Below are 21,086 nucleotides of genomic sequence, written 5' to 3' on the forward strand. Positions count from 1 at the left end.
GTCGGTGGAGAACTCGCATCTCTGCCTTGTGAAGACGAACTGCGGCCTGAAAGATTTCAGTCAGCAGCTGATCTCAGATCTGATCTGATCTCAGTCATTTAGACCGAAGTGGACGCTTCTGTTCGTTTCACAGCTCTGAAGCTCATGTTCGTTTTTCACTTTCTGTTTCAGGACACTGGAAACAAATAATCAAAAATCATCAACTTATTGCTGATTGATTAACAATAACAATCACCTGAGAAGGCTTTTATTAATCACTTACCAGCAAGTCTAATGCAAATCAGTCATTTGCTCTGTTGAAAGGGACAGATCTAGTCCAGTGAAAACCTTTTATCTCCAGGTGCTAATAAACTGATGAGATATGTGTTTTCCTTAGATTAAAAAAAATGATTTCCTGTTGATGGTGTGGAGATACAGGGTTTCCACAGGTCAGCAGGATTGTTCTTATCGATCAGTTCTCTATTGTGATTCAAACCCAACCAAGATCAACAATCAAAAATTAACAGCAGATCAATAAAAGTTTCTTTTATTTGAAAATGACAGAATAAGTTATAAACACGAAGAAGAACATGCAGTCGAAAACCACAAGAAACAAAGACGCCACGGCCAAGGGGAGCAGCTCCTCCTCCACCGCTTCTCCACCCTCCCCTCATCCTCCCCCATTCCTCCCCCATCCCTCCTCCCATCCTTCCTTCCATCCTTCCTTCCTGCTGACCTGGCAGTGGATGATGAAGAGGAGGAGGTCAGTGTTCAATAAAACTTTTTTTCCCAGAAAAGAGAAGAAGAAGAAGACCTTCCACTTCATTCATGCACACTGTAATAATAATCAATAATCAGTGATGGACAGTAAATACACAGAGTGGATTTTTATCATCAAACATATCAACAGACAGGAAGTGGTTTCTCCTTTTACACACAGAGCGAGAGTCACCAAAAAAAGATCCTTTATATTGTCCTAACATTAAAAACTAAGAATCAATAGATGTATTGATTAATCATTTTATTATTTGTTTGTATTTGAACAGAATTTTTAATCAATCATACCAGAATCTGATTGAACTGATTCTTACAGATGTGCTGTTAAACCTGATCAGTTATTTTTGTGTCTTTGAACACTTCAGCTTCTTTTGTTTTCTGTGAAGGGAAAAAGGATGGTGGATCTTTTCAGCCCTGAGTTCGTCTGCAGGCAATCAGGAAGCCTACAAGACGTCACCGTGGACTCTGTTTTCACACTTCCTGACATCTTAAGATAAGATAATCCTTTATTAGTCCCATAACTGGGAAACTGACTAAAATGCAATTAGTCAATAAGATGTCAGGTAATCGATAACCAAGATAATGATTATTTGCAATGATACCTGGCAGGAGTACTTTCACTTCCTCAGTACTCCGTCTGTCACCGCCGCAGAGGAGGTCCGACAGGTTTTATGATTTGGTGCTTGAACTGGTGTCGGACTGAGCTGTGGCTCCGATGTGGACCAGAAAGAATGCGATGCGACTGAACAGTCAGTGAAGTGATGGACCACACAGGATTCACAGGACGAGCAGAACCTCTCCACGCCTCAGAGATCTCTGAATTTAAAGGACTGTTTTCTGATCGATCAGCAGTCGTGCAGTGGGGCAGTCGTGGATCAGCGGTTAGGGTGTCGGACCCGTAACCGGTGGATCGCTGGTTCAATTCCCCGTACCGGTGTCCATGGCTGAGGTACCCTTGAGCAAGGTACCTAACCCCCACTGCTCCCCGGGCGCTGCACGCGGTCGCCCACTGCCCCGGGTTTGCTGTGTGTGTGTGCACGTCACTTGGGTGGGTTAAATGCAGAGAACAAATTTCGTTGGAGCGAGTTCCCTCCAATGACAAAATATGTCACTTTCTTTCTTTCTTAACTTCCGTCTGTGAATTGACTCGTGATGAAGTTTGTTCTGACGTTTCCGCCTCACGAAACATGAGGAGGAAACGTCATCTTGATTGATCTAGTTTATTTCTGTCTTTCAGCTGTTGATTTTTCTGGACTTTAATGCAAATTTGATTTAATTTCTCTCAAAGAAATGTAAACCTTTTAGCACTGATATTAAAAATGTTTCCTGAGAATCAATAATCAGTAAAGAGATCAGATCAATAGATTGGCAACGTTGAGCAGAAAAGGACCAAACGGTGGATAACTGATCTGCATGGAGTCTGTGTGTGAATGATTTGTGTGAAGTGACCCTTTAAATGAAAAGCCTTTTGATGTGTGTGGGCGTTTCCCAGCATGAGGGTCGCGACCCCTCAGGAGGTCAGTAGGGAGCCAGACGAGGTCGTGGGAGAAATGAACCCTGCTCATATTTCTGATTAGAATACAGGAATTATAATCACCAATCTGTCGCCACGATGACCACATCAGCGTCATCAGGTGACCTTCGACCTTTAAGTCTTCAAACAGAAAACAGTCAGCGGTTCCCAACCTGTGGCTCTGCGCCCTCTGAGGAGCCCGGGACTCTGATGATCAACGCATTGGCTTTTGTCATATGTCATATGTCACAGTTTTTCTTCTTCGTGCCTCTAAATTCTAAAGCATAAAATGTGAGGATGACTGAGTCAACAAAAGTTCAATTAAATTGTGTTTCTTCGTGAACTCAGAGTCCTTAAAGTGAGCTTGCTCACAGATCCTCACCCTGACCTGAACAAACACGAAACAGTTTAATGTACCTGAAGTGTGCAGTGCATGATGGGAGTTGGAGTTTGTTTGTGGGTGACAGGAGACAAAATAAACGAAACAGCAAAGTCAGACGTCATTAAAACATTTTGCGCCCCGTCGCCGCTCTGTCCTCACGGTCGGGCTCACCTGATCTCTGCAGGTCTGTGAATGACTTTGAGAGGCCTTAATACGTCAAACTAAATGACAAAAACAAAACACGAATTTCAGATGGCTGAAATCAAAAAACTATGGCAGAGAACCTGCAACGTTTCAGTCTCATCTCTGAACCAGCAGCTCCCCGAAAGGCGGTCTAATGGAGGATCTAAAAGCAGCTGGTTGTCTCAGGGGGATGTCCTGATTGGATGATTCGGTTTGTCCTCCAGATGTTTACATTTGAGGATAATTTACACAGCAGACAAATCAACACAATCTGAAATATTCAATTTCTCTTCCATCACTTTGTTGGTTATTAACTGATGCATAATGTGAACCAGCAACGCAAAGGAATCTAAATCCTGCAGCGCAGAATCATTCAGTGCGGACATGGCTGCTGGACTCTGGTCTGACTGACGGCCCTGGCCTTGATCCTAAAGTGTTTTCTGTAACATACAACCCAAAATCTTTGTGGATATTTTTATAAATCTTTTAAGCTCAAAAAGACTTAAAACTTCAGTGGTTTGTGTCTCTGTGTGTGAAAGGAGAACACAGACCTGGGATCAGTTTAGACAGCCGAGTGTCTCTTTGTGTCCTGGTTTCATTACAGTGCTGGAGTTCATTTCAGCTGCTGCATAAACCAGTAGTTGATCCCCGTCGGCATCATCACAATCAGACCGGAAGTCCAGGGTGGCTGCATGCAGAGAGCAAGAGTCCAAATAGGAAGTGCTACTATGAAGTGTTGAGGAGTGGTCTGGGGTACACCCCCTGGTAGTAGGAGGCCTCCAATGACTCCATGGTCCTCCCTCCGAGGCCTGAAGCCCCTCCAGCACTGTAGGAGGAGTACTGCAGTGCCTCATAGGCCTTCAGGTCCAGTTTGTGCTGCTGCTCAGAAGACGACATTAAATTATTGATGGAAAACGGGTGGTTAAAGGAGTAGTGGGGATCTCCTTTAAGGTGCAGCTGGGATTCATGTGCCATGGAATGAGGGGGTAATGACAGGGAGGACAGGAGCTGAGAACTGGACACCTTCAGGTCTGGTGCCCCGCCCCCACCTCCCCGCAGGTCCAGACCAGGCGGTGAGGTTGCCTGACTGGAGGAGGGCAGGGAAGAGGAGTCAAGGTGTCCTGGAGGTTTAATGGAGTCCCCAGAAGGAGACGCTCCTCCCCCTCCTCCCCCCTGTTCCTTCCTGCCATCGGATTTTGGGGACATCTTCTTCTCACACTTGAATCTTTTCTGGCGGCGCAGGTAGCAGCCATTTTCGAACATGTTCCCAGAGTCTGGGTGCAGGGTCCAGTATGATCCCTTCCCTGGTTTATCTGGAGAGCGTGACACCTTGACGAAGCAGTCGTTGAAGGATAGTGAGTGCCGGATGGAGTTCTGCCAGCGCTGTTGGTTCTGCCTGTAGTATGGGAACAGGTCCATGATCCACTGGTAGATCTCACTCAATGTCAGCATCTTGCTGGGTGCCTGCTGAATTGCCATGGTGATAAGTGAGATGTAGGAGTAGGGGGGTTTGGCATGTGGGTAGCTCCGTCGGAATGCCTTGTTGTCGCGACTGCGGTTCAGTCCACCACCACCGTATGCCATGCTGGGACTCATGGTAGGACTCATCCCCCCATATGGGTTCAGACCCATCGAGGCCTGCTGGGCTGACACTGAGCTCATAGTAGATGGGCTCAGAGCACCACCCATTGAGGCCACACCCCCACCAAGACCTGACATTGCCGTGGGAGCTGAGCTACCCATCCCACCCACCGGGGCGGGGCTCAGACCAGTACCACTGTAGGACATGTTGAAGGAGCCTGACGTGGTCCCACTGCTGGACATGTATCCTGACATGGAGCTGAGACCAGAACCCATCCCACTGCCAGCCATTGGAGAATACATCTGCTGAGAGACCAGATACTGTTAGACCAGAACCAGAACCATTTAGACTAGAAACAGCTAAACCAAAACTAGAACCAGTCAGATCAGAACCTGTCCCACAATTGGCCATTCAAGAGTAAATCTGCACTGAGACAAGTACTAGTTAGATCTGGAACGTCATGAGACCCAACTGAAAGAGAATGAAGCTGAAAGAGAATGAAGCCAGTTATATGCAATCAAACCAGGTCAGCTACATCTTGATTAGACCAGTTAGAGGATCAGAACTAGTTATACCGGTCTGGTCAATTGTCAAAAATGATTCAAGTCCAAATGATTTCATGATTTTAAATGTCTTAATAAGTTTTGGAATATTTTTAAATGTTTTGTATTTTGTCCAGTTTGTGGTTTGTGATGTGGTCTGGACTGATAATTCATTTTTGATTAATTCATTTTTGTGTGTTTTGTTTCTGATTTTACAAACGATGAACTGAAACCTTAAGATCAATACTTATTTCTGATTAAGGATCAATACTGTGGTGAGACAGCTGATTGGTTGCAGTCTCGTCTCGCTGCCACGTTAACCTGTCTGTGCTTATTGATAGACTATGATCAAATCAAATCACTGAGAGTTGATCTTTAATTTACTCTGATCTCAAACTTTAACGTGTTAATTAATGTGAAAAGAAAACCAAACCTTTTAATTTGAAAGGCCCTTCAGGCGTACATGAAATCGATTTACGGTGTTATGAAGAAATTAACTCCTTAATTAATTTATTAACCCTGGAAGAGAAAACAGAACAACAAAAGTAAAACGAAACTGATTTTAAATTTAAATTCATGTTTGATGTGTTTTTTTCAGGGAGTTTTCTGAAAATGAAAAGATCTGAACTCCATCAGCGACCCGACAGCTCGTCACATCAGCGTTAGGAGGTAAAAATACACGTTTATACGTTTACCTCACGTCGGTTCTGCACGTCGGTACTGCACATCTGTCTGAAGTGTGTCAACATAAATTTATTTTAAGGCAACTTTATTTTAATCTGATACTCGCAAGTTTTATTTCAACCCCTTAGCTGCCCAGACACCAGAAACAAATCAATCACTTCATTACGTCATAATTATGGATTATTCTAAGCGTCACTTTCTCGTCACATTTTCATGCTTTTGAGAGCAGCGCGCGCTCAACACCAGCATGAACAGATTTCATGTCTGATGCTGACCTCAGATGGACACCGGGACACGGACAGATACCGGTCTCTGCCCGTGTCCCCTGTCTGTGTCCCTGTCTGTCCATCCTTCACTTTGCTCGCCAAATGTTTCTGACTTCGCTTTGAAAACGTTCCTGTCGTTAAAAATCACCTGCGGAATAAACACATCCCGTATTTTATCTACATATATATATAGATCAAATTGTTTAATTGTGTGATTGTGATTTTAATGTGTTTAAATTTAATTTAGCCTTAACCAGATTTTCAGCCTGGGTTTCATCTGACCCGCGCGGCCTTCTCGCTCCTTTTCTCTTCGCAGACGGACTTTAATTAAAATTAAACATTCAAAATGAACACTAACACTAAGCTGATATAATTTAGAATTGAGCTCATGTTACCAACAGGCCAGCATCTAATAAAACTGATTCTTAAACTGATTTCACATTTAAAATATTTTCTTTTGATGTGAACTTTAAAACATGAAACGTAGAGACAGACAGGATGTGCTGTAGATTTTATAAAGACCATCATTATAAGAATTAAAGTCAATGATGTTATCATAAAAAAACACAAACATCCGATAAATAACGTCATGATTTCAGAATCAAATGTCTGAATTAATTAAAATGAGCCCGTCTGTTCATACAAAACTCCCTTTATAAAACACCAAATTTATACCACATCCATCAGGACTGACGAGTCTGCTTTTTGGCCTCAGAATCACAGTTTTATTTAGAACAAATATATATAAAATATATAAAATAACCTTCAGCTTCTCACTGCTTTCACCTTTAATGTGTCCTGAAAATGTGCTCAAATGTTTGAAGGTTGGATTATTAGATTAGATCAGATTATTAAAAAATCTGTTGGTCTCCAACGAATTTCTCTTATCTTTTCTTCTGCTCTGATGTAAACAATGAATGAATGATTCCAACACTATAACAACAAACTATTTGATGACTGAAATAATAACAATTAATAAATAAAATTAAAGATTTGTTGACCCGCGGTCGCCGAAGTTCGGCTCCATAAACTCAGTTCATACTGAAAAGCTGGGAACATTAAATAATAAAAAGTTTGTGTGTTTTTTTTTTCTCAGAGCAAACTGACATTCATGCTTAATTTTTAGTTTGTTGTTTTTATTTTCTAATTATTAATTTATTTGTTATTTTGAGTTTTTGAGAGGAAGCGTTTAATTCCTCCTTCGCGTTTCTCTCCGTCTTTGATGTTAATGTCCGTTTGAAAACGTTTTGCCTTCAGTTTGTTTTTGAGAAAATCAGCTGAATTCAACACGTGAATTAACTTCAGAACTCTGGATAAAGACTAAAGTACCGCTCGAAACTCATCTCAACTTTCCCGTTTTTACCAGAAAACCTGGGTTCACATTGGGCTTCATCGAGGCCCGATCCGGACCAGTCTGATCCGGATCCGACACCCTCACAGTGTAAAGGCAAAGGCAAAGGCAGGTAAAGGCAGCGCTAAAGCGGGCGGAGTGTGACCGACCTCCTCGCCGTAGTATCCGCTCCAGTCCGGAGCTTCGTGTCCTTCCATTTTCACGGTGCCCAGCATGACGGGAGCCCGCAGCCGGATCCTGCAGGTCCCGGTCCTGGCCCTCTTTGTCCGGTCTGTGTCGCTCTGTGTGGGTCCTGGTCCAGGTGAAAGCGTTCCGAGCCGCGCCAGGCAAGGAGAAGCGGAGAGAGGCGCAGTGTTAGTGAGGAAGAGGAGGTGATGATGACCTGCAGACTGATGTGGTCCTCCTCCTCCTGTGGGTCCAACCCTCCAGGTCTCATCTTCTCCTCCTCCTCCTCCTCCACACACACACACACACACACACAGTTTATTATCAACATCAACAGAAATTTAGTGAAAATCATTCCTGTTTTATTGGAAATAACTTCGGCAACATAAACATGCTGATGAACATAAGATAATCCTTTATTAGTCCCACAACTGGGAAATGACAGTGTTACAGCAGCAAACAGGATATGGAGGGTGCAAAGCATGCAGGGATAAGAGAAGGATGAGCATCCAGAAAGAATAAATACACAGGAAACAAGTACCTGCAGCTGTACACAGTACAGAAAAGAAAAAGACTGTTCACACTAGAGTCCCTCAAGTTATGATTAATTAGTTAAGAACATTACAATGAAGGCGTGTTACTCACTAATGATGTCATGTTTTTAATTTTAATTAACGAATAAAGGTTTGATGTCTCTAAACAGACCAGCAGGGTAAACATCATGTGTGGACGTTCAGCTGAACTTAAGTCGTGAGACTGAAATAAAAAAACGTTGAGCTCAGTGAACAAACAGACTGATCTGAGTGCAGTCACAGTCAGCAAGAGCTGCCGGTCTTTAGCCTGTAGGGAATAATTAACAATAACTAATAAGTTATTCTGCATAAAAACAAACTGAAACACTAAAAATACCTAAAATGAATCCATCATTAAGAGCTTCATCACACTTAAAGCAGGCTACCCATTAAAACACATTCAATTCTTATTAAGGCCTCTGAATTTGATTTGACAAACTTTTGAGTCCACGCTGAAGTCCAGAGTGATGAAGACCCTGAGATGTGGTTGACAGCCTCCAGTTTTCTTCAGGTAAGTAAAACTAGTGAGACTCAGTTTCACAGTGAAATTTATCTTAACTTGTGTTAAAGCTTGAATGGAGAGTTTGGTGTGGAGCTGCTCCGTTTGTGTCAGGAGAAAATAAACTGAACTGAACTTAAACAGGATGAGCAAAAGAACAAAATGTCCTTGTGTTTTCTGCCGTCACTCCTGGTTTCCATCAGTGACGAAGTTTGTGCAGGTCAGTTTTAAGATAATCCAATAAAATACCTGCAGATTTTATAATCTAACTAACATGTCCACAAACAAACTCCTCAGTTAATTACAAGACCGAAACAGAGACTCAGTTTGTCACACAGGAGGACGAAGAGCAGATCAAATACACAGACTGATCAGGGTTGAACAGGATATTGATTAACAGAGTCTTAAATGTGACTGATCACAGATCAAATTTGCTTTCTTTAATGGTTTTAACTCTAGCTGACTGGTTCCAGACGGAGGAGGAGGAAGAGGAGGAGGTGGAGGATGAGGAAGAGGAGTAGGAGGACAGAAGAGGAGGAGGACAGAGAAGGAGGAGGACAAGGAAGAGGAGAAGGAGGACAGAGGAGGAGGTGGACAAGGAAGAGGAGAAGGAGGACAGAGGAGGAGGACAGGAGGAGGAGGAGGAGGTGGATGAGGATGAGGAGGACAGAGGAGGAAGAGGAAGTGGATGAGGAGGACAGAGGAGGTGAAGGAGGGCAGTATAGGAGGTGGATTACAGAAGACAATTTCAATTTCAATTCAATTTTATTTACATAGCATCTTTTACAATCAAATTGTCTCTAGATGCTTTACAGAGCCTGAACCCCGAGCAAGCAGACAGTGGCAAGGAAAAACTCCCTTTTGACAGGAAGAAACCCTGAGCAGGACCCGACTCACAAGGGAGAACCATCCTGCTGATAGTCGGCCGGGTGAAGGAGGAGAAGAAGAGGTAGACAGGACAGAGAGGATGAAAGAGAGAGAGAGAGAAACATGCAGTAAACATCATACGACAGGCAGATGTTGACAGTAGACACTGGGTTTGTCACTGGGTTTGTCAGAGGATGCAGTTCAACATGTAGATCTGGATGGAGAGAAACCTGCAGAAAGATACAGAGAGAGAAAGAAAGGGAGGGAGAGACACAAGACTACGAGGACAACTGGACACACAGTTAGTGACAGAATATAATGAATTATATGTTGATCTGATGAGGGGAGAGGAAGAAGAGGAGAGGAGGTGGGGGAGTAGAGAGGGTGGTGGTGTTGAGGAGGTGGAGGAGTAGAGATGGTGGTGGGGGAGTAGAGATGGTGGTGGTGTTGAGGAGGTGGTGGAGGAGTAGAGATGGTGGTGGGGGAGTAGAGATGGTGGTGGTGTTGAGGAGGTGGAGGAGTAGAGATGGAGGTGGGGGAGTAGAGATGGTGGTGGGAGAGTAGAGATGGTGGTGGTGTTGGGGAGGTGGGGGAGTAGAGATGGTGGTGGAGGAGTAGAGATGGTGGTGGGAGAGTAGAGATGGTGGTGGTGTTGGGGAGGTGGGGGAACTGCTCGGTGGATCATGTTTGTGTCCCCCAGCAGCGTAGCTATGATAGAGATTAAAGATTAACAGTTAGTCACACCTGTTCTACCTGTGGCTGTCTGTCAAGAAGTGACTGTAACTATGGCTACCAGCCCTACACACTTTGTTTGGGGCTAACTATACGCTTTACTAAACAGAAAGGTTTTAAGTCTGGTCTTAAAAGTGGAGGTGGTGTCTGCCTGTTGAACCCAGATTGGCAACTGGATCCACAGCAGGGCTGCCTGATAGTTGAAGACTCGTCTTCCCAGTGTTCTATTGGGACTATATGGGACTATCAGATCCTGCAGGTATGATGGGGCGAGTCCATTTAGGGCCTTATATGTAAGTAGGAGAATTTTAAAGTCTATTCTGAATTTTACTGGAAGCCAGTGAAGAGAAGCTAAGATGGGGGAGATATGATCCCTTTTACTGATTCCTGTCAACAGAGACAGAGGAACATGATTTGTCTCTCTTTGGAGGTTTAAGTAAAGCTGATGTTCTGTTCATGGGCTTAGTCCAAACAGTCCTGCAATCCTGAACCCCATCAGCCTCCAGAGAAGAAGACTTCATCAGATTTAAACAGCTGCTAAACAAAGAATTTCCGGAACAGATGAAACCAGACCAGAAATAGTTTCAGACCACGTGGACCTGGATTAAGAGTCTTGTTGCACAGTTCTTGACCTTGGAAGGAGACCAGATGGCCCTCATGAATTCTGATCAAAGATATTCTCTTCAGGGCTTTGAATATGTCCCAGTGGGAAGTTCTGGACTTGAACCCGTGTGCGCTTTGGGACCAGAAAGACTTAAACTCCAAACATCACTGCAGACTTTTAGCATTCGAGGCTACTAAGACCTGGACTAAAGCTTGCTGCTGAATTCCAGACCTTTCAGATCTGGTGGGAGGGCCAGATTTATTGATTATTTTTGGATGATTAAAACCTGATCTATGAGTTTCAGAGCAGAGTTCTGGACTACGTGTGGTCCAGGTTCAGCTGTTCCAGAACTTTCTACTGGGACTCTTGAGACTCTGAAAGGACACAGCAAGTCTGAACACATCTGATCCGACCATGTTTCAGGTGAATAAGCTTCACATCCTGGACTAAAACCCAGTTTGAAAGACTGAAAGTGTGTTCATGATTCAGGACTTGTGGAAAGGAGCTTTGGGCTTTCTGTGTGACTCACAGGGTAGTAAATCCTGCAGCAGTCACACTAAAAGCTCCTCACTAATAATTATTGTGTACCTGCAGGGACTGACTCACCTGTCACCTGTCCATGACCTCGTCACATAGACTGACAGACTCCAGCACACAGGATGGGAGGTCATGAGGAACTGACACTGACTGGGAGACTGAACCTGGACCCGGCTCTGAAACTGAATGGGTCCCTAGAGGACAGGTGCGTTGCATTGTTTGTTTGGGGTCCTCAGGACGGAGTACATCATTGTCTTTGATTTGCTGTCAGTGTAGTCCTCCTGTCCACCACTGACCCCAGAAGGACTGAGACCAGAACAGGTTCTGTGTGTGTGCCTGTGTTACTGTGTGTGTGTGTGTTATTGTGTGGTGTGTGTGTGTGTTACTGTGTGTGTGTGTGTTATTGTGTACGTGTTTTTATGATCTCGTGGGGACAAAAACCTTTTTGCACAGCTACACGTGGGGACTCACCTACCTTATGGGGACCTTTAAGGTTGAGTTTGAGGTTCAGGTTAAGGTCAGGGTAAAGGTCAAAGGTCAGGGTCAGGGTTAGGCAAGTTATGGTTTTGGTTTGAGTAAGTCTGTCGGAAATGAATCTAAGTTTATGTAATGTCCCCACTGGGCATGAAGATCTACACTGTATGCGTGTGTGTTAATGCGTGTCTGTGAGCAGCCTGTTATTAAAGTCATGTTGGTGGTTTTGTTTCCCCCCTGAACTCTTCAACTGTATTTTATCAGATCAGCTATCTATACACGCATGCACACACACACTGAAGTATTTCCTGTCAGACACCTGCAGATGACAGGTGAGCTCAGTTTATCTCACAGTGAGACGTGTCTCACCAGATCATCAGATGTTCTCAGATCACGTGACCTGTGACCTCACATTGACCTCTGACCCTCCAGTCTCATTTCAGACTTCAGACCCACAAACCACCTGCACAGGTGGACAGTGCTAAATACATTTACTGCAGTCCTATACTTGTACTCTGTCCCCTCTCACAGCTCAGTCTGAGGGTAACTGACACTTTTTCTCTCGTTTATTGGTGGATGCTGCCGCCTGCTGGTGTCACTGAGAACAACAGCTTTAAATGCTGTGAGAATCCTGTTTTTTGACTTCTCAAGCGCATTCAACACAATTCAGCTGGTGCTGCTGAGAGGGAAGCTGGAGAGGGCAGGAGTGGACAGACATTTGGCTGCTTGGATCATCGACTACCTCACCAACAGGCCACAGTATGTGAGACTGCGTAACTGTGTGTCTGAGGTGGTGGTCTGCAGCACAAGGTGCTCTCACCTTTCCTCTTCACCCTCTACACCTCGGACTTCACCTACAACACCAGCAGATGTCACCTCCAGAAGTTCTCTGACGACTCAGCCATTGTTGGCTGTGTGTCTGAGGGGAATGAGACGGAGTAGAGGTCAGTCATTGTGGACTTTGTGGACTGGTGTGAGCGCAACCACCTGTGCTTAAACACCAGTAAAACAAAGGAGATGGTAATTGATTTCCGGAGAAGGACATTACCACATACACCAGTGAACATCCAGGGCTCGGACATTGAGATGGTGGACAGTTTTAAGTACCTGGATGTCCACCTCAACCATAAACTGGACTGGTCACATAACACTGATGTCCTGTACAAGAAGGGCCAAAGTCGCCTCCACCTTCTGAGAAGACTGAGGTCCTTTGGAGTGTGCAGGCCCCTTCTAAGGACTTTTTATGACCCTGTGGTAGCCTTTGTTATTCACTACACTGTGGTCTGTTGGGGACCGGGCAGCACGGACCGGGACAGGAAGAGACTGAACAAGCTGGTCAGGAGGGCCAGCTCTGTCCTGGGCTGCCCACTGGACTCTGTGGAGGAGGTGGGTGAGAGGAGGACGTTAGCCAAGCTGACATCCATCATGGACAACACCTCTCATCCTCTGCATCAGACAGTGGAGGCTCTGAGCAGCTCCTTCAGCGGCAGACTGCTACACCCTCAGTGTAGGAAGGAGCTACAGCAGCTCCTTCATTCCCACTGCTGTTAGACTGTATAATTCTATGGTCGAGTCCTCTTTCCTCCCTTATGAGGACTTGTATATAGCTGTATAGTGTACTGTGTTTACTTACCTTGTAAATTGTTAATTTATTTTACCTCTACATTCTTTTGTTTTTGCACTCCTCTTCTGTCCTTGTGAGCTGCCACAACAAGTGAATTTAAAGTTCATCTTATCTTAAATGTTAACAGTTTGTTGATGTAAAATACTGGCAGAAATGAGTCTGGCCTACCAGTCACTGACCTCCAGGGGCTGAGAGTTTAGCTGAGATCAGTTATTGATCAGTTATTGATGTTTAAAGCCATTGATATTCTCAGGTACAATTTGATCTCTGATAAATATTGTTCATGTTTTTTCTTCTCAGGAGAGCTGCAGGTGAAAGTGGTGATATCAAACTGCCCAACAGCAAACTACATTACTTGACTTGTGAGCTGAGAGCAGTCTGACCACACACATAGTGTGAGTATCCTCTGCTGCCACAAGATGGAGTCAGAACCTGCAGAACCAAGAGAATAACATCTCATGAGTCCTGCCATTCCTCCCAGTTCATCACTCAGCTACACGCACAGTTTGGTTCTAATAAACAAACTGAATCTCAGGACTGGGGTCAGGGTTAAGATGTAGTTCAGGTCCAATTTTAGTGTCTGCTTCTGATTCTTGGGTAGCATGTTCAGGTTCAGGTGCGGTTGATTCTGGTTTTTATTTTGCAGGTCTAGATTTAGGTTTACGTGGTTCTGTTGCACTAGGTTTCGGCTCCGATGCAGCAGGTTTAGGCTGAGGAGGAGCTGGTTCTGTGTCTCTCGGCTTGCAGATGAACTGGTACCTGGTCCTAGCTGACGGGGATCACACCCCACCTGGTCACCGCTGACCCATTTGGCCTCCCCTTCAGCGCTGCACAGCGGACTGTTGTGCAGGTGTGTTCTGGCTCTTCCTTCCAGTGGCTCACCTGTGTCTCTTCACTGCCGTCCTCTATCCACTTGAATCCCCTCAGTGGCAGCATGGGAACCACACACTCATTCTTGACCTTCCTCAGGCCGACCCAGAATCCACTCAGTTCATCCCTCAGTTACACACAGTTTGGCTCTAATAAACACACTGAAGTCCAGATCCCAGATGTATTTCAGAGGCATCAGCAGATGAACCAATCAGAGCTCCTTCATGCTGATGACTTCTTCTGATCTTAGCTGATCACCAGAGGAAAGATGAGGTCACCTGACCACACCTGAGCGAGTTCAGGTGAAGGAGCTTGGAGGTCCAGGAGAAGCTCAGGGGATGGAGGTCTGCGATCTGACGCCGACCTGCGAGCTCAGGTATTTCATTAACGACCAAAGAGATGACAACAGGAAATTGGAGCAACCTTATTGAAACATTTATTGATCTGCCAATAAAACAATTTAAACACCATCATCAGCATCACCATGGTAACCAGATCTGTGGCTTCCTGTGTGAGTGTGTGTCTGAACTTCCCATGGAAATTCTACATGAATTAATAATCACACCATTTGATTAATACTCTGCTCTCATTGGCTGAATAGAGAAATAAAATGTTTTTCTTTTCTTCCTGACAGATTATTAATCTGAATTTTAACTCAATGAGCACAAATAACTACTGACACTACTGACACCAGAGAGAGACAGACAGAGACAGAAGTTAATCAATAGTTTACAGATTAGGCAATAAAGATAAAATCTGATCCATTCAATAATAACATTGTTGTCATCGAATCATGGTGAAATGATGGCAGCAACACGTCTCAGGTTTACTGACTTTAATATAGTTAATTAATCGTCATTTCAGATTAAAAAACACATTACAACCTGCTGAAAGAACCAGCTGGACGTTTAAAATGAACTCCTGTGTTTACTGGTTTCACTGGTCGTGTTATCACAGTCTACTTCAGAAAAGGCTTTAATAAACACATTTGTTGATTACATACAACAGAATGATAGTCACTGTGTCCTAAATCTTCAAACCATAAATAAAAAGATAATAGAGTCCGAATGATTGAAATAAAACAAATCACATCCAATCATCCCTTAGACAAGCCTGAACCCAAGTCCATGTCAAAGATAACAGTTTATTGGATAATTTAAATGAATTGTAATTAATCAATCAATTACTGATTAATGATTAATCTGTAAGTCTTTATCTAAAATGAATACATGGTGTAATTAATTAGAATTAACCAATTTAAACACCAGACACCAGAATAAACAGACAAGTGGATAAAATAATGAAAAAGTAAAAAAAAAAAAAGATTTCAGCCTGAAAGTCGGAGCTCAGGGATAAGCTGCCTTCAGCACATCAGGAAGCTTTACTGTGTCTTTATGCTGTCAGAGTTCAACCATTCAGTTCCACAATCTTCAAGAACATGTTATCTTTAAATTAAAATAAATCAGGTAATGAGATGAAAAAACTCCTCTTGTCTCCAGGTAAGTTCCTCTTTTCTGTGTCTGTATAGAAAAATCCATTGAGTAACTTTAAATCAATAATCAATATCACAATCAAGTTTGTAGGAACCAAACAAAAATTCAGACACAGAAATCGCAGGAGTCTCTGAATGGTTAAAGACGGGATCATAGACTTCATACTTTGACTCACCTGAGGGTGAGGTTACACCAACAAACTACATTATATGATCAATCTGTCCCTCACGCGCCCCTCATCTTTGCATAGCAATTACATCCTCATGTAAATAACAGTTCAACACTGAAGAAACCTTAACATCAAAAAAACGTCTGATCTTAGGTTAAAAAAAACTTTAAAAACAAACTTTTTCTTACTTCTACAAAGTTTGAGTCACTTTGGAGACCAGCAGCAAACTGTTGACGATGTCACTGCCATGTCTTCAACCAATCACAGCTCTGCTCCCTCATACTGCTGCCTTCTCATTGGCTGTTCCCAAGGAATCCTTGTCATCTTTGCTCTTCAGTGCCATCTTCTCCCTTTCCTCCTGTTTCTTTGAGCACCTCTTCAGGCAGCACTTTATCGTCACCGCAACCACCACCAGCACCACCAGTGCTGCCACGGCAACAAGCACCCACATCAGGACATCCGACATCAAGCTGTTGTCATCATTCATCAGCATACTGGTGCACACTGGTGAGTCCTCGTTGTGCTGCTCCCCACTCTCATCGGAGCAGACACACCTGTAGGAGCCCTCAGTGTTCAGGCAGGTGTGCCTGCAGGAGGTGTCACCGCCGCCACACTCGTCAATGTCCACACAGCGTCCAGAGGCATCCTTCTGGAAGCCGATCTCACACGGCTGGCAGATGGTGGTCAAGTTGGCAGGCGAGCTGTCCAGCAACCGCCACACAGCAGGGCGGCCTGCGCAGTGGAGCTCCAACTGCATGGTGGTCCAGCAATCCACCAAGGTCCTGGTGTTGTTGTTGTCCAGACTGAGGAAGCGGGCACCAGGGACATGGGGTTTCTGACACGAGTCCAATCCCAGCGCTGGTTTGGAACTGGGGTCAGGGTTAAGTCCCTGTAGTTCAGGTCCAATTTTAGTGTCTGCTTTTGGTTCTTGGGTAGCATGTTCAGGTTCAGGTGTGGTTGGTTCTGGTTTTTGTGTTGCAGGTCTAGGTTTGGGTTTATGTGGTTCTGTTGCACTAGGTTTCAGTTTCGATGCAGTAGGTTTAGGCTGAGGTGGAGCTGGTTCTGTGTCTCTCAGCTTGCAGATGAACTGGTACCTGGTCCTACAGCTGACGGGGATCAGACCCCACCCGGTCACCATTGACCCATTTGACCTCCCCTTCAGCGCTGCACAGCGGACTGTTGTGCAGGTTTGTTCTGGCTCCTCCATCCAGCGGATCACCTGCGTCTCTTCACTGCCGTCCTCTATCCACTTGAATCCTCTCAGTGGCAGCATGGGAACCACACACTCATTCTTGACCTTCCTCAGACCAATCCAGAAGGTTAATTCATTCTGCTTTAGGAGCGAAACTGACTCAGAGACCAGCTTGAAGATGTGGTTGACCTCCTGTTCAGTAGCAAGAGTGGTGAGGACGCCGGGGGAGCACTCGTTCATGGCCTGGTCGAAGTTGGCGGGGGTGTGGTGGATGGTGTAGTTTGCTGGTGAAGCCGTGATGTTTCCAAACAGGACGGTGACCATCCAAAGAGAAACCCAGCAGGAGCAGAACCAAGGCTCCATCTTCTCTGATGAGATCAGTCTATCGAAACAGAAAGCTGTGGTTCAGAGCAAAGACATCAGACTAATATCATCATATGTGGATGATATCAAGCTCTACAATTCTCTTTTTTCTGACTTGTTAAAAAACTGATTGATCAGCTTGATCAGGTTATTGATTGGATATGTCTCTACAACCCAACAGAAAGTCTCTCAGCTCAGATCAGGAATGTGGACACACAGACTTTATCTATCTATTAATTGATAATAATCATCTATTTTACTCAGAACGTACGTTTCATCATTTTAATAACAATAATAATACATGTTGATATTCGTTCATTGGCATTAGGTTGGATCTGTTAGCACGCAGCCCGTCATCACCTGAGTTCCACTTTCAACGACTTGTTTGAATGGCCTAGAATTGCACTGCAGAAAAACAAGACTTCAGGATCCCATCCATCCATTGGGAGGACATGCAGACCCCACACGGAAAGGAGGTCAGACCAAGAAGTTTCTACTATGACGTGATCACTGCAGGATTTCTCCAATTCAGATATGAGTCTGTGGAGTTGTAAATGACTCAAAACATTCAGGCTACGGCATGAACGTTTACAGTAGTTGAATCAGATTTTTATCAGGCTTGGTCAAAAACTTGTCATAAATGTTTATTTATCACAGGCAATTTTTAGCCAGCTGTGTACTGTGACAGCTCTGACAACTGTACCAGCTCTCCCACTGAAGCCTCCGAGCTCTCAGTTCTGGTTAAAATCCACGGGTTTGTTTGAGCTAGTGTCAAGGGAACCTGACATGTGGGAGTGGGGACACAGTAAGATCAAGGAAGTTACTCACTCACTAAAGGAATGTTCAGATATTTCTGTCTTTTGAATGCTAAATAAAATGGGGACTTAAGGACTTAAGCAACAACATCACATAAATCATAAGTCAGCTAAGGCTGAGTGCAGGGTCGTGTTGCTTAAGAATTTGGTCCAAAAACCTTGATGCCCTGTAGGCTTGAACCAGAAAAGGTAAAGGACGTTACTTTCTTACTGATACCTTTGCTAATGTCAGTTACAGCAAGCTGGTTCCCATTCCTGAGCGAGAGCTAAAACAAAAAACAAAGAATTTGGTCAACAGGAGGAAGGCCAGCCTGGTCAGGGCTGTACTTCCTGAAACTCCTTGTTGCAAGTGTTAATTTGATCAATCAATCAAATCAACTTTTCTGTGTCCATTCAAGCCTTTAGTTGAATTAGTTAATGATTATTTCCGGTGTGCATGGCTGCTCGCAGGATCAAAACTTTACTGACGTTACCTGCTTGATGAAACAATCTGAGAAGAAGAAGAATCACTTTATACTTTTTTTCACATTAATCTGTTAAACTGATTTAACTGTTGCCGTCACAAACATCAGAAGAGCTTTGGTCAAAGTTCAGCTGAAGGGCTGAAATGCTTACTGAGCCTCACAAAGAGGAAAAAAGTGTGAGCACAAAATCCAGTGAAATATATAAACACATAACACTTCACCAACACATTGGTGGATTACATGATTACAGGATTACGTGATGTGATGAAGGCAGCGAGGAGCATCCTAAAGAGAAGGAGAGGACCATTCAGGTCAAAGAGCCTTCCTGTTGCTCTCAGGATGTCTGATGGATTTTATCTCTTTAATTTTGTTTATGTCCTCCCGACTTTCATGAATTTAATGACTTTAATGACTTTGTTTTCTTACCGTCAAGTTGTCTTCTTCAGCTCTGATCTGAGAACCGATTCATTCAGCTTCTCTCCTCCACTTTTCTTCTACTTTTTCTCTGGCTTTCCTCCTACTTTCCCCACCTCTTTTCGTTGCAGTTTTCCTCTTTTCTTTTGCTCCTCTTCTCCTTCAGGTCCTCCTCTTTTTCCAGTCTCTCCTCTCTCTCCCTCTTTTCTCCTCCACAGTAGCTCTGCTGACAGAATGACTGCTGGCCTCACCCCTCATCCACCACAGCACCACTTCCACCTCCCCCTCTCCTCCAGGACAGGAAGTGTGTTGTGTCTTGATAGGGCGAGTTTTGTTTCCTCCTGAGAAAATACTTTGCTCACTCAGAGCTGAGAAACAAACATGAAACCCATTTGAAGTCCATCAGAGTTTATTCACTTTTCAGATTCAGATCAGCTTTATTGATCCCTCGCAGGACAACAAGAGCAGAGGCATGATGGGAGTCCTGCTGCTGATTGGCAGACGGGAGAAGTTGAAGGTGAACACATCACTGAGCCTCCACAGACAATGTTTTACTGACAGCTGCTTCTCAACACCAGATGAAGAAACAATGATTCAACATGAGAGGACATCAAATGTGATTTAAGAAAGTTTTAATTGTGTATTTCTTACGTATGCAAATCAGATTCAAGTTTCAATTCATTCTGACTTTTCAGTCCAGTGGTCCTTGAGGAGGATATTTTGGAACTGGAGCTCCTTCCAGTTTAATGCTGGGAACGCTTGGAAGTCCAGTGAGAGTTTGAAACGTGAGACTGATTGACATCAGGTGTGTTGTCATAGTTTTTGCCTTTGAGGATGAAGTTTGAGATTTCAGTCTCATCAGACTGATGAATGAATGACTAACTAATGATTGACTGACTAATGAATCTACACACACACACACACACAGCAACATTGTATTTGAACAAACTGTAGAAATTCTCACACATGCAGTAGAAGATCATTGTTATCACGGCGACCCAGATGCTTCCTTCTTTCTAGAGGAAGTGTGTTAAGAATGGCAGGAAGTTGGGGGTTACGGGGGCGCAGCGGTGTGACTAATGGACCACTGTTGTCATGGTAACGCTGCAATGGATAAACTGTGAAAGTGAAAGTGATATTTTGTCATATTTTGTCATTGGAGGGAACTCACTCCAACGAATTTCGTCCCACCCAAGTGACGTGCACCCAAGCAGTGGGGGTTAGGTACCTTGCTCAAGGGTACCTCAGCCATGGACACCGGTACGGGGAATCGAACCAGCAACCCACCGGTTACGGGTCCGGCACCCTAACCGCTGATCCACGACTGCCCACATGTGTGTGTATTTTAATCCTTGTCAGATTTAATTCAGATTAAAAGCTTTCATTTTAGAGGGATTTGTGAAACGCTTCCCCATTGGTCATTTTGTGAAGCTCACTGTGACATCACTGAGTAGCAGAACTGAACCAGTAACAGTAAACATACATGCAGTACAGCGGGTAGTACTGAATTTGGTAATCAACAGGAACAATATCGGTACTACTTTAGTACTACTTATTGCTTATAGAGTTGTGTCATGCCTGGTGTTTTGGTTATGCTTTGTTCTTTGATTTAGGTAGTCCACATGCCATATTTCATGTTTGTCTCTCATGTGTTTTCATGTTTAATGTTCAGGTTTTGGTCACGTCCTGGTTTTCTGACCTTTTGTTTTTGAATGCATGTGTCACGTTTCTTGTGTCTCCATGTTTTATGTTCACGGTTTCTGTCACGTCTTGGTTCTTTGTCTTTTGGTTTTTGAGTCCTTGTGTCATGTTTCATGTGTGTCTTGTGTTTCCATGTATTATGTTCAAGGTTTTTGTCATGTCCTGTTTTATTTTGAAAAGTGTCACTTCCCCTGTGTGTCCTGTTTTCAGGTAGCTTTGCTTTTGGTTTTCTTGATTGCTTTCTCCCTCCTAATGTGTGCCACCTGTGTCTC

The 21,086-nt window shown here is 44.0% G+C and overlaps 2 protein-coding genes across 6 annotated transcripts; both read right to left on the reverse strand.

Annotated features, from left to right (window-relative positions):
- Positions 1-1,908: 1,908 nt before the first annotated feature.
- foxa1 (forkhead box A1) lies at positions 1,909-7,665 on the reverse strand. The gene is made up of 2 exons (XM_046413944.1): positions 7,409-7,665; positions 1,909-4,736 (listed from the first exon to the last, which is right to left on the reverse strand). The coding sequence occupies exons 1-2, from the start codon at positions 7,472-7,474 to the stop codon at positions 3,561-3,563; spliced, it is 1,242 nt and encodes a 413-aa protein (XP_046269900.1). The 5' UTR covers positions 7,475-7,665; the 3' UTR covers positions 1,909-3,560.
- A 7,358-nt stretch (positions 7,666-15,023) lies between these two features.
- Positions 15,024-19,382, reverse strand: clec14a (C-type lectin domain containing 14A). Of its 5 annotated transcripts, none has more exons than XR_006845483.1 (3): positions 19,126-19,380; positions 16,054-17,439; positions 15,024-15,723 (listed from the first exon to the last, which is right to left on the reverse strand). XR_006845483.1 is itself a non-coding variant. In XM_046413713.1 (3 exons), exon 3 carries the CDS (start codon positions 17,418-17,420, stop codon positions 16,143-16,145), a length of 1,278 nt encoding a protein of 425 aa, XP_046269669.1. In that variant the 5' UTR covers positions 17,421-17,439; positions 18,453-18,501; positions 19,126-19,382; the 3' UTR covers positions 15,024-16,142. The 5 variants fall into 5 exon arrangements, 4 of the variants coding, with proteins under 4 accessions (XP_046269669.1, XP_046269671.1, XP_046269670.1 ...); XM_046413713.1 differs by adding an exon at positions 18,453-18,501 and having other exon boundaries at positions 15,024-17,439; positions 19,126-19,382; XM_046413715.1 differs by lacking the exon at positions 19,126-19,380 and adding exons at positions 18,453-18,501; positions 18,704-18,719 and having other exon boundaries at positions 15,024-17,439.
- Between the last annotated feature and the right edge of the window lie 1,704 nt (positions 19,383-21,086).

The sequence above is a fragment of the Scatophagus argus genome, chromosome 15 (genome assembly GCF_020382885.2).
Source record: "Scatophagus argus isolate fScaArg1 chromosome 15, fScaArg1.pri, whole genome shotgun sequence".
NCBI classification, from domain to species: domain Eukaryota; kingdom Metazoa; phylum Chordata; class Actinopteri; family Scatophagidae; genus Scatophagus; species Scatophagus argus.

What these genes read in the sequence shown, in the direction of transcription:
- clec14a (XM_046413714.1), bottom strand. Translation starts at nt 17,420, where the DNA reads ATGGAGCCTTGGTTCTGCTCCTGCTGGGTTTCTCTTTGGATGGTCACC.
- foxa1 (XM_046413944.1), bottom strand. Translation starts at nt 7,474, where the DNA reads ATGCTGGGCACCGTGAAAATGGAAGGACACGAAGCTCCGGACTGGAGC. An exon ending in GCGGATACTACGGCGAGGAG is followed by an intron (nt 4,737 to 7,408) that starts GTCGGTCACACT and finishes CTGGTCTAACAG; the next exon opens with TATCTGGTCTCTCAGCAGAT.